The following is a 13,476-nucleotide window of genomic DNA, read 5'->3' as shown; positions in this document are numbered from 1 at the left end:
AGACTGGGAGACATTTTCGTATCCTCACAGAAGGATACAAAAGGTTCAATACAGACAAGTGCTGAGTCAGCACTGCACTGGATCAAACACTTCAGGGAGGAGCTGAGAATAAGTCTTGACCCCTAAGTGTTGTAAAGTTGCCTGTGGCCACTGGGTGTTGGAGAACATTAAGCAGGATTGGGCATCACTGTGGCAAGCTCAAATGGCTCGACTAAGGAACCTACTTTCCTGACTGCCTTGGCAAACTTAGTTGACGGTCGTGGTGGTAGCACTGTTGCTCCTTAAAGGCAGGCCGAGTTTCTTCATTTGAATGGTCTAGAGCAGGAGTTGTCAACCTTCCTAACACCGTGACCCCTTACTTCCTCGTGTTGTGGTGACCCCCAGCTATGAAGTTATTTTGCTACTGTTAATTATTCCTAATGTAAATATCTGATATTTAACCCCTGTGGGGGTCACCACCCATAAGTTGAGAACCACTAGAGCAAACCTGTGGTCTACCTGTTTCTCCTTTTAAATTTTCAAGGTCACATGACTTAGGCTCTTGTAGCTATTCCTAGGGAGTTCTTATCATTGGAATCCTTGTTTTGACTGAAAAGAGGTCCTGACTTGGTCTCTAAGAAGGATGGAATGAAATTTAAAATTGGTTATCTGTCATACCCCTTTTTTTCAAATTGTAACTGTTGACCAGCTTTGCAAGGGAAAGTTTTATGTGTTTCTTTCTATAATTAGTGAAGCACAATGGAACTTTAGAAAAGCCAATTCTTGAAAGTAACCATTTGTTATCTTTTCTTCATGTGTAGTATTTATTTCTCTCATCTAGAGATATGTGTATATAGCTTTCTTTGTTCATAAATTATAGTTTCTTACAAACATTAAGGGAATGGGAAATCCCTATCATTTTGATAGAGCTTACTGTCTATGCGACCTTGTTTCAAAGCATACAGGGATGTTGAGTTATAGCTGATATTTCCATCCCAAACTGATTCGTTATTGTGACGGATTTAGGTTGCCACTTAGCCTACTACTAAGAGATGTAGCCCACAGCAGTGGTTATGTACTTATACAGTAGGCTTTAACCTCTGTGTTTTGTTCAAGGGGAGTAACAATGGATGTTGGCATGACGAAGTTTGAAACCACAACCAAAGTTGTTACCTTAATGGATGCTCCAGGCCATAAGGATTTCATTCCAAACATGATCACAGGAGCAGCCCAGGTACCTGCTACTTCAGCTGACTGTGTCGTCAGTCCTTGAAACCCACCCAGCTTGCAATTCTAGGCTTTAAACTCATAAAATGTTTTAAAATGGAGTAGTTAGACCCCGCTTACTTGTCTGAGGATCCTGATGTGACAGCTGTGGACTCATCAGGCAGGAGTGTGTTAGGTGTTAAAATGATGGCACAAGTGTGGATTTCTTGCCCCTTTTCCCTCCTTTTTTCCCTCACTGCTAAAATTAAAGTCTGGCATGATAGCAAACACTTTAAAGTAGAACGAAGCTGAAAGAGTATTTGAGTCAAGTAAGAATAAAAGAAGAAAGCCATGTGAGCTGTCCCCCCCAGTACCTGAAGACCACTTTTGTTGTTGACTGGGGTTTTTGAGACTGGAACTTGCAGTGAGTTCAAACTCACCTAGAGTTTCTAAGCAGCCGAGTTCTCATTCACCACATGGCCGCAAACTGTCTTCGTTTTACTCCCACGTGCTGCGAGTGCAGGTGTCGGTACTACCACGCCAAGCTTAGGGGTGCAACTGTAATCCACACGATGACGTTCTGTACGGAATGTTCTATTTTATCACCATTTTATCTCCCTTTATGTATGGTAAGGATTACATGATTAAACTTTGTAAAATGCTCTATAAACCAGACAGGACAGAAAACAACAAAAACTGTCAAACAGCTAAAACAGAGTGGTGGACTCAGGATCGAGAGCCCAGAGCACGTAAAGTCATGAGTGGTCATCAGCAGCCCTTGGAGAGACAGTCTCAGCAGTCTCAGATGGTTCTGGAGGGAGACAAGGCATTCAGTCCCATTACCCAGGTGTCTCCGAGGGCAGTTATACCGCTAAGACTGTATATGGGAGAATGAATGGCATCCTTTGGACATATCCAGACAGGGTATTGACAGAAAACGTTGATTAAAAATGGATTTGGAAGAACAGCTGTGCTGCAGAGTCTTTTGCAAACTTTTGTAAATCATTTCCTCAAGATGGAGTAGAATCCCATAAAGAATGGTCAGCCCAAGGCTCAGGGGCCTGAGGCCTTCAGCGATCGTGCCCAGCCAGAGCTGCCTTTTTCTTGTGTTTTGTGGATTTGAGGATGAAAGGAGAAATGTGAGACGCTTGTGTTACCAGGATCTCTGTTAGTAGCTGCAGCAGACGAATGTGTGACCTTTGGTGATTTGTGTCACACTTTTTCTCACTATAGATAACATTCTGACAGTTTTGTATCGTAACTGTTTTTGTAAGATAAATTCCAAAATGTGGAATTGATAGAAAGTAATATATGCATAACTTAGGACTCTTGATGGTTACTTTCAAAATGTCCTTCTGGAGGTTATGTCCTCCAGCAACATCTGAGAAATCATTGTGTCTCTTAGATCACCTGTGACATCTAAAAGTAGGGTCTGGGAATATGCGCTTTGATATTTTTTTCAAAGTGGGGGTCATTAATAAATTTAAATTTTGCCTGTTTTCATTTCTTGAGAAAAATCTGTGAATTTTATCTTAACTAATAGTCTGTTTTGAGAAAAATGACCTGTGAGAATATTGGCCAACTTTGTTTGACTTTTACCGTTCCCTCCGCCTGTAGCCAGGCGTTTACTATCATGGACAGGCTTTTTATCAGGCTTGTTTATGTGGTATCAGTGTGGCTGTTTCCGAGTGACAACACTCATATGGAGCAGCTCCTGGAAGTCCGTTCTCGCCTGCCGCCATGTGGGTCCAGGAGACTGAACCCATCTACTCAGGCTGTGCAGGAAGTACTTCTACCTGCTGAGCAGCTTCCAGTCCTCTGTCATAACCATCATTGAGACTTGTAACCTGCCGTGGTATTCTTCATGTGCGCTGCTGTGTGCTCTGTGTGGCTGCCTTAAGTCTGACCACGCTGTGAACTGTGTGAGCTGGCCTTTGAAGGAGGCATGGCCTCACTTCTAGCTGTGATTCTTCTTCCTCAGGCCGACGTCGCAGTCTTGGTTGTTGATGCCAGCAGGGGAGAATTTGAAGCTGGATTTGAGACGGGAGGGCAGACCCGAGAGCATGGCCTTTTGGTCCGATCTCTTGGAGTGACGCAGCTTGCTGTGGCTGTCAATAAGATGGATCAGGTACTGACGGGCTGAGTGTTGGTGAGGGGATGCTGGGAGCAGGAGAGATGGCGCAGGGGTAGAGCACTTGTGCTTTCAGGGGGCTCACAGCCATTCGGAACCGCAGTTCCAGAGATTCCACGCTGTCTCCTGGCTTCTGCAAGCACCAGACACTCATGTGGTGCACGTACATACGTGAGACAAAATATTCATGCACACAAAATAAACAAACCTAAGTCATTTTAAAATAGATTCTGTTCAGCCCACATAGAGGCCCACAGATGGAACTACTCTATTAGTCTAGTTACCATATCAAGAAAAATAAATTTGCTATCTACTGGTTAACTGAACATGGTAATAGTAATTTTAAAGCAGGAATATCTTATTTTGAAATGGCTTTTTAGAACTTAAAACATCTCAGTTATAAAATAATATGCACCACTGTAAAATGAAAGTATAATAGCCATTTCGTTGTACATTGACCAGTTTTATTTTTATAGAAATGAATTTTTTCTATTTTTCCTCTCCATCACAGTCAGTGGATTACGATATATGATCCTTTCCAAAAAGTTGGCAGTACTTTTATGCATGCTTACTTGGGTAAAAAAAAAAATTAGTGGCTTTATATTAGCCTATGTTATTAATATAACATATTCAAACATTGTTTTGTGAACAGTAACAATATTTAAGTGTATTTTCCTGGCAATTCTTTGTATAGTTTACTCGTTATCCGTTTTGGTTATATGGTCATATACAAATAGGCATTCTACTTAATTTTACATTTACATATTTCTTCACCCTAGCATCTGATAAATATTCACCAATATTCTCTGTTGGTTCCTCTGTAGTTTATTATTACATCTGTAGCTTTAAATTTTCTCTATAATTTTTGCATGAAATATTTCAAATGTAGAGAAAATGGAGAAACTTTTTGGAAAACGCTCATATTGGAGCCGTTGCCTAAGACTGTATGTAGACTCTATGCTCATACATTTCCCCTTTTACCGTGTGCATGTGTGCATACGCTGTAGACACGGCTGTACGTAGACCTAGGCTCTGCCCTTTGCCTAGAGCTGGTGTTACATGCTCGCTTACTGTGGGGCTGAGGTGCGTGTCGGTGCCCTTACTGTGGTCCAGTGTGTGGTCGCAGCACAACCGAACAAACTGCCCTCTCCTCACCGAGTTCCAAGTCACCTTTAGCATGGCTAGTGGGCTCTAACTGTGAGGGGTTCTCCGTTGGCTTCCTAGTCTAGGAACAGAGCAGCTTACCACATTAGTGGTAAAGTTTTTTTTCCCTGAGTTTTAATTTTAATTTATATTTGATATAATTTTGACTATGTACATTTTACTGTGGAAATTCTGACTATGTCTTCTCAAGTATAATTCTGTGTGTAAATTGGATCTTTATCAGGTAAATTGGCAACAAGAAAGATTTCAAGAGATTACTGGAAAACTTGGGCACTTTCTCAAGCAAGCAGGTTTTAAGGTATGATAATTTTAAATAAAATTAGTTTATTTTTCTATATCATTTTACTTATAGTAGAAAAAAGCTAATATATTAATATTCTTCTTTAGTCTTTTAATTTTTAAAGTTATTATAGTTTTTAACGTTAAAACGTAATTATGTCATGTCCTCATCCTCTGTCCCTTCCAGCTTCTCCATAACCACTCTGTCTTAATTAGGGTCTTATTGTTGTGAACAGACACCATGACCAAGTCCACTTTTATAAGGACAACATTTAATTGGGGCTGGCTTACAGGTTCAGAGGTTCAGTCCATTATCATCAAGGCGGGAGCATGGCAGCATCCAGGCAGGCATGGTGCAGGAGGAGCTGAGTTCTACATCTTCATCTGAAGGAAGCCAGGGACAGACTGAGCATCTTCAGGCAGCTAGGAGGAAGGTCTCCAAGCCCACCCCACAGTGACACACTTCCTCCAACAAGGCCACACCTCTAATAGTGCCACTCCCTGGGCCAACCTATGCAAACCATCACACACTCCTTTTGCTTGTTCTCATATTCATGGCCTCTTTTTCTTGGACTGCTGTTGTTTTGACGACTGTGTATATAGATATGTGAGTTCAGCCTGCGGGGTCTCTGAGGTGCTGCTTCCATGTGTAGGATACCAGGGCTGATCATTTGGTATTGGTTAATCCACTAGGAGGCTCACCCTTGGGGAAGACTAGTCCTCTTCTCAGCATCACTCAGCTGCATGCTCTTGTCAGGGTAGCCCTCAGCACCCCAAGCATCGCCTCCCGTCCCTGTTAATGTATCTGTCATTGCCCGGGTCCTTTGAAGGCTTCAGCATTCTCACCAAGTGCTGCAGCCAGCAAGGGGCAGGGCCAGCTCTGTTGCTTTTGTGCCCGTGGGACTAGCTCACACACGCTCATGCCACTGGGGCCGGTCTACTGTGCTGCCTAGGGCCGGAGCTAGCAAGGGGACAGGGCCAGCTCTCCCATTCCCATGACCTGGGGTGGGGTGGGAGGGTTGGCCATCTGTCCTGCCTGTCGAAGGTGGCATCTGGCTCTGACTTAAGGTCTTTGTCCCTCTCTTCCCTCATGTCCCGTCAGTGTCTGTTGGAGGTAGCTGACCATAATTGACTGTCCTCTGCACTTTCATCAGTTGTGAGTTTCTGTCCTGGGCTCTGTTTGCATCAGCGAGAAGCTTCTAGGGTGAGGGATGAGAAGCTACACTTAGCTCTAAATCAAACCATAAATACTTAGAACGCTCTTAGGAAATAGACCAGTTTAGTAAGTGGCAGAGGTCATTTCTCCTCTAAGTCCATGACTCCACGGTTTTCCAGTGCTGGGCGTGGTTTCTCTCCGGGTAAGCTGGCTGAGTGAGGCCATACAGCCGTCGGTTGCTGCCAGGACACACGTGCTGCTGTTGCACCTTTGGGGCTCTCTTCCCGGCTGCTTGTTGCTGTGGGTCAGAGGCGTCACCTGGGAAGGACTGTTGTTGATGTGTCCCTCCCTTGGTAGCTTGTTAGTCCTCAGGGAGGAGGCTTTCAGGACAATCCAGCTCAATTCCACTTGGTCTTGTGTTTAAAATGTGTGGTGTCTTTAGCAAAGGGTCACATTTGCAACTTCCGGGAGACAACCAGGGGCAACAGAAGTACTGTGTGTTGTTTTGGGGATCTCTTGGACTTTTCCCTTACAAGGACTTTGAGAGGAGGTTTCTCATATCTAGTACTGGAGCTTTTGTCAGACGGCCTGTGTCTCCTGAGAGAGTTATCGCCCCAAGTGGTATGACTTCATTGAAGCTCTGTGCATGTGCATGTACTTACCTGTGTTACATGTGATTTCAGAGAACTATAGATTGTGCAGAGGTCTTCAGTCTGCTGTTCATTTTGCAGGTTTGAGCTGCTGGGTCTTTGCAGTGTTTGCTGTTGTGACTAAATCTGTCCTCTGTCTTCTCACAGGAGAGTGATGTAGCTTTTATCCCAACCAGCGGTCTGAGTGGCGAGAATTTAACTTCAAGGTCACAGTCCAGTGACCTCACGAAGTGGTACAAAGGGCTCTGCTTATTGGAGCAGATTGGTATGTATGCTGCGACCACTCTGTTAATGTGCTGTAGACGCAATATTTATTATCTAGAGTTCTTCAAAAGAGACAGAGTGCATGTGAAAAAGCGTAGGATTTGTAATCAGATGAACTAGGTGCTCAGTTTTGAAATTATGTGGACTATTTAAAGTAATACTCAGTTTTTCTGAAGCCACGTTGAGTTTAGAACTTTCCCTACCTGACTTGACTAGTTGAAATTAAATGAAGCATGTGGGAAATATAGTTTGTAAATGTGTAGTCTGGTAGTTGTTAATTGTTAGTATGTACAAAATAAACTCTTTTTCTAGAGGAAGAGAGAGTGATGGGCACAGTGGAGGTGGTGGAAAAGTCCTGTTCGGGTTTGAGGGTGCAGGAATGGAGAACAGCCCTGAGCTCTGCGTGTGCTCCTCTGTGGAGCAGTATTCGCAGCCCCATCACTGAAACTCAACCTTGCTCTTTGCCTTTTCTACCAGATTCCTTCAAGCCCCCTCAGCGTTCCATTGACAAACCTTTCAGGTTATGTGTGTCTGATGTCTTCAAAGGTGAGTGCTGCTCTGCATGGTGCGCCTGTCTGCTCCGTGTCTTGCTTTCTGGGACTGTTATGTTGGGACACTGGACGGTGGAATGTCTGCCGCAATGTAAGGATGGACAGCAGGATGGACAGCAGGATAGACAGCAGGCACTTGGTCACCACAGAGCCAGACCCAGGCTCCTGAACACCCTTCAGTTCACAACCACCTCCCACCTTAGTTACCTGTCAGGGGCAGAGAGCCCTAAGCTTCATCTTTCTGACCTTAGACAAATCGGATAATTCACCATTTCTTAACATCCAGAGTAACGGGCTGGCAAGCTGGCCACTAGGTAAAGGCAATTGCCACCAAGCCTTAACAGCTTGAGTTTGATCCCTGGTCCTTCCCATGTGGCAGAAGGAGAGAATCAACCCCTAACGGTTTTCTTCTGGTGTTCACACATTTGCGCTGTGGTGAGTGACCGGCTGCACACAGAGAAACTACATAAATGTACTCTTAAAAATAATGAAACATATATGTATGAGATATTTATGTACACACATGTGCACGCACACACACCTTTTGAGATCCTGATCAGCACTGTGTTTACCCGTGTTTCTGTGCTTAAGTGTTCCTTCCTATCCTTGCCTGTTTCCACCCATCTGTGTCAGTCTGGGTAGGACATGGTATCACGTAGACGTCAGTGGGAAATTTAATGTGAACAATCAGAACCATTAACTATGATGAAAGATTAATGACTAAGGTACCAGGAAGCCTGTGCCTTAGCGCTGAGGAAGGCAAAGGTTCCGAGTGAGATAGAGAAGAAGGTGTTGTGCAGATACCCGAGAACGCGTCTAAAACCGTGTAGAAGGCCTGTTTAGAACCATAGAAGGGCACTAGGGCAAAAGATAGAAACTAAAGTATATCGATACCTTAGAATAATTGATTTTATAAAGATGTCCGTCGTCTCCTAAGTCTCCGCTATCTCAGGGAAGATAAGGAATGCTTTTGCGCTGTGCAGGTCCTACTCTGATGGTGCTGTGCCCAGCACACAGCACCCATGCATCCCTTCCTCCCTCTGCAGTGTTGCTCTGTACAGTGGTTTCTTTCCCATCTCTATCATGAGCCCTCAAGGGCAAGCAAAGTCTTTGGTATCCGATTTTGGAGAATCTAGTCCAGTACCTGGCACAGTGTACATTTAATGCAGAGTAGGAAGTGATTGTGAGTGGGAAAGGAAGTGACGGAATTGAAGTCCCATCACCGTGACTGGCTTCCAGAGGGGTGGAGGTACGGGGTAAAGCAGTGCTTTTGACATGCCTGTTATCTGTTGGAAAACAGAGCAAGCAGTCGGTGTCTCTAACTGGGGTCTTGACCTCCTGCTCTGTCTCTGGGCAGCTTCCTGGCTGGCTTCTGCCTCTGCTTGTTCCCTCAGCTGTCCTGCTGAGGCAACGCTCTCTGGGTCTGACTCCTGGGCACTGACATTTGCATTTTGATGACAGTATCATCATACCCATCCTGACAGTTTTCTCCCTGGTTTTCTGTGGCCCACTTTCTCCTGCCACCTCATTTTTGTGGCCTGTCCCTGGCTGTGTGGGCTTCCTCTCCAGGCTCTGAAAGAACGTTCTCACGCCTCATTGCTCTCGCTCTGCCTGCTTTCACGTCCTGCTCACGTACTGCTCACGTCCTGATGCTTCTTCCCAAATGTCACCTCTGCCTCAGAATAGTGGCTGTAGGGTGTCCGGCCACCTGAGTCTCAGACATGAAGTTAGCTGAGGCTGTTAGCATCTCTCCTTAGTTCTCTGTCTCCCACCGTCCCTCACCCAGAGCCTTTCGTGTGTCGGGCCAGCGGCCTTACCCCAGTGTGCCGCTGTGGATTCTTGGCTGCACAGTTTAAGTCACACTTGTGGCCCTGGGGGGCACCGCTCTTGTCTGTCTCTTTACTGGCTCATGTTTCTTAATAAATGACTCTGTTTCCCTCTCTTACCCCTGAGCTTACAGAATGCCTGGTCTTTACTAGTCAGTCAATATCTGGAAAGAAATGAACCTTCAGTTTTTGTAATCTGAGTAATTCTATTTGCTAGAAAAACTGGATATGGAGTGCCGTGTTTAGTAGAGGTATTGAAACTTCTGACCTTACCATTGCTTGTGTTCATTTGACTCCTGGCCTTTCATAAATTATGTAGGAAACAAATGCCGCAGTATTAACTACCAGAGAATGTTACTATGTGTTTCATATATGATGTTGGTATGTTTTACAGATCAAGGATCTGGCTTTTGTGTGACTGGTAAGATTGAAGCCGGCTATGTCCAGACTGGTGACCGACTGTTAGCCATGCCGCCCAATGAAACCTGTACTGCCAAAGGTACTGAGACGCCTGCCACCTGCTTTTGCTAACAGGTCGGGACAGCGGGCGGGCCTGAGACAGCGGGCAGGCCGGGACAGCGGGCAGGCCTAGACAGCGGGTTTCTTCTTCAGCAGTCCACTGAGAGCTCTAGAGTAAATGTCTCTTACTGAAATTGTAACTAACTGTCAAAATGATACTAACTGTTGAACACTAAATATAAAAACATTAAACGATTTTTCCTGTTGTGGTATACGTCTATGTGTACATGAAACATTCTAACCCTGGCAACATTCTCTTTTGTGCACTGAGTCATAAAATCTGGTTTAAGACCGAACCTGTCATATACACACCAGACATAGTCTTATAAAATTATAATTTGTAGAGGAGAGTCAAGAATCCAGCCCAATAGTAGCTAGTCAGTAGCAGGCTACTTGTCACCACAGAATCTGCATTCAGAACCCGTTAGCAGCTTTGATGATGTTTATATGTATATGTGATACCTTTGGTTGTCTCTCTGTCTCTGTCTCTGTCTGTCTCTGTCTGTCTCTGTCTCTGTGTGTGTGTGTGTGTGTGTGTGTGTGTGTGGGTGTGTGTGTGTGTGTGTGTGTGTGTGTGTGAGAGAGAGGTAAATAGAGGAAGACCTAAGTAAGAGCCCAGCGCGAAAGGCATACAGTTGAAGCCGGTTACGGTGCCCCCTCCGCTGCTTTTCCAGAGGCGCTGTGCTGGCTGATGATAACCATTCCATTCCCAGCCCGGGTTTAGCCTTTCCTGTGTATAGGCTCTCATCTAAATGTGGCTTAAAAAGCTCTCAGTTCTGCTTAGCCTTGGTCTGGCTTTCTGAGTTCAGGGTGAGATGGAGGGTGTGTCATGGTGGAGTAATGCTGTTTGTAACCAGTGTGAGCAGAAGTGCAGCTATGGAAATGCTAACACCTCCCCGACGGCTCTTACCTTAGTGTGTGCTCTCAGTCTCACATGTGAGGTCCTCCCCCGACGGCTCTTACCTTAGTGTGTGCTCTCAGTCTTACATGTGAGGTCCTCCCCCGACGGCTCTTACCTTAGTGTGTGCTCTCAGTCTTACATGTGAGGTCCTCCCCCGACGGCTCTTACCTTAGTGTGTGCTCTCAGTCTTACATGTGAGGTCCTCCCCCGACGGCTCTTACCTTAGTGTGTGCTCTCAGTCTCACATGTGAGGTCCTCCCCCGACGGCTCTTACCTTAGTGTGTGCTGTCTTACATGTGAGGTCCTCCCCCGACGGCTCTTACCTTGTCTCACATGTGAGGTCCTCCCCCGACGGCTCTTACCTTAGTGTGTGCTCTCAGTCTCACATGTGAGGTCCTCCCCCGACGGCTCTTACCTTAGTGTGTGCTCTCAGTCTTACATGTGAGGTCCTCCCCCGACGGCTCTTACCCTGGTGTGTGCTCTCAGTCTTACATGTGAGGTCCTCCCCCGACGGCTCTTACCTTAGTGTGTGCTCTCAGTCTTACATGTGAGGTCCTCCCCCGACGGCTCTTACCCTGGTGTGTGCTCTCAGTCTTACATGTGAGGTCCTCCCCCGCTGTGTGTGTTTGAGGTCCCTCCCCACGGCTTGTTCTCAGTCTTACATTCCTCCCCACGCCTCAGGTGTGTGTTCTCAGTCTGTGAGGTCCTCCCCACGGCTCTTACCCTTAGGTGTCTCAATCCACATGTGAGGTCCCTCTTAGGTGCCTCAGTCTCATGTGAGGTCCTCTACCTTTTTAGTGTGTGCTCTCAGTCTTACATGTGAGGTCCTTTAAGGCTTCGATGCTGCTGTTTGCTCTTCTCTTCCTGACCCCACGCCCTCAGGTGTGGACGCTGAGTCTGAATTCCCGTTAGGGAGGTGCCGAGGTCCGTGTGTGAGCCACCGTAGGGAGCTTAAGAAATGAGTCAGTGTCTGTTAGGTAATACGCTGAAGCTGTATTTAAAGATCCTATGGTATGGAAGTATATTCTGTTTCCCTTTGACCCCTGTCTTCTCGCCTGACAGAGACCATGGCGTGTGTGTTTTAAGAAGACCTACTTTCTATTGCTCTGTTGTTTACAGAGGTGGCTCAGCTGGTCAGACTCTACCTCGCCAGCAGGGAGAGCTCGCCTCAGCCTCTGGAGCCCACATAGCAACAGTCCCAGAGCTGGAGGAGCAGGCAGGCAGCTCTGGGTTTCACTAGCAGCCAGACCAGCCCTGCCTGGCACAGTCCTGCCTCAGAACAGGCAGCAGAACAGATGAGGTGATTGGTTCCTGATGACAAGTACCTGAGGTGGACTTCTGTCCTCACATGCATGCACACACACACACACACACACACACACACACACACACACACACGGAGGGGGGGGGGGGGAGAGAGAGAGAGAGAGAGAGAGAGAGAGAGAGAGAGAGAGAGAGCTGGAACACTTGGAAATACTAATTACTGTCTATGTTAATGCACTTTTTTAAGAATAAGATTTTTAAAAAGTAAATAATCACAGTTGTTAATTAAGAACGTGGAACTAAATTTCCATTTTGGAAATTTTAGGTCTTAATATTGAGTGCCTAATACTGAGTGCCTTTGAAAGCCCTGCGTTTCTTACTGGTATCTTCTCCATCTGGAGACTGAGCATTTCCTCTTATTGCACTTGTTCAGAGAAGTTCCCGCTCTGAGGGGCTTGCCTGGGCTCATAGCAGTCCCAGCCCAGGGCTCTGACCACTGTTTTCACTAGGCCCACGTGAGGATCTGTGTGTTCTTTGTCGGAATACGTGAAGTGCATGTATGATGTCCCTCAAGAAGGGAGGCTTGACGGCCATTAAGTAGCAACTCAAAGTCACTCGTTCACTTTACTGACATCAGACTTTAGTGAATGGCGTGGGCCTCAATCCCAGCATTGGAGAAGCTGAGGCGAGAGGACTGCTGTTACTTCTGGGCCATTTTAGAATACACTTTGGCTTACATGGTGGCCAGCCGGGGCTGTCTGACAAAACTTAGCAAGTGTCTGGAGTGTTAGAAGGAAAAGGAAGCCCCTTGTTGTAATTATTGGCCATGGAGAGAGCCTGGAAAGAGTAGGTGTGAAATAGGAAGATGCTCGGGAGGAAACCATGATAACCACTTTAGGAAACTTGTCAATAGAAAGGAAAAGCTCTTAAAAAAGATTGTTCAAAGACTATTTTTACTTTATTAAATTAACTACCTTGTATTTTTCAAATCCCTGTTTCCTAGTAAATATAGGTATGGCCATTTTCAGTTGCATTTAAAAGTTAAATTTAACTAGTTGATGTTTGACTAATATTTAAATTTGTCAATTTTATATCTAATTTTTTTTGAAGCTAAGAATATTGTCTTAAAATAACATGTCACAAGACGGGGAAGTATGGTTTCATAAGAAAATGAGAGGATTATGATTTATTAAAAACATGTCAGTCTAGAGCAGTCCTCCCATGGCTGGTCTGTTCACTGTCTTCGCCACAAGCCCACCTCCAGGGAAAAGTCATTTAACCCCTAAGTATAACCTATCCCGTGAAGCTATGTAACAAGGAAATGGAGCACTGCCACAGGAGCTGCCCTTCGGGACTGTCGGAATGAGTGGGTGTGCAGTGTACAGGTTTATAGGACGTGGTGCTGCCCCACACTGTTCTCAAGTTAGATTTTACTGCTGTTTCTTTACTTCTCCCTCCTGTAATGAGAGTGGGATGCAGACTCTGGGAAGAAGGCGTCTTTGAGCAAGAATGGTAAGGGCTTGCTGAGTGGGCCTTCGACTGAACACCAGTGCTCCACAGACCCCACCCAGCTCCAAGCACATGGCC

General features: G+C 45.6%; 1 protein-coding gene across 1 annotated transcript in view; it reads left to right on the top strand.

The window, feature by feature from the left end:
* Positions 1 to 13,476, top strand: part of Hbs1l (HBS1 like translational GTPase) — a 79,163-nt gene that overhangs the window by 47,682 nt on the left and 18,005 nt on the right. Inside the window, exons 8-13 of the mRNA XM_032894922.1 lie at positions 1,096 to 1,213; positions 3,167 to 3,313; positions 4,704 to 4,778; positions 6,713 to 6,830; positions 7,307 to 7,375; positions 9,601 to 9,705. Coding sequence (XP_032750813.1) covers positions 1,096 to 1,213; positions 3,167 to 3,313; positions 4,704 to 4,778; positions 6,713 to 6,830; positions 7,307 to 7,375; positions 9,601 to 9,705 — 632 coding nt within the window. The remainder of the gene's footprint in view (positions 1 to 1,095; positions 1,214 to 3,166; positions 3,314 to 4,703; positions 4,779 to 6,712; positions 6,831 to 7,306; positions 7,376 to 9,600; positions 9,706 to 13,476) is intronic.

The sequence above is a fragment of the Rattus rattus genome, chromosome 2 (genome assembly GCF_011064425.1).
Source record: "Rattus rattus isolate New Zealand chromosome 2, Rrattus_CSIRO_v1, whole genome shotgun sequence".
Classification (NCBI taxonomy): Eukaryota; Metazoa; Chordata; class Mammalia; order Rodentia; family Muridae; genus Rattus; species Rattus rattus.
Note: the sequence above shows the minus strand (reverse complement) of the source record. Positions and strands in the feature narration are given on the sequence as shown.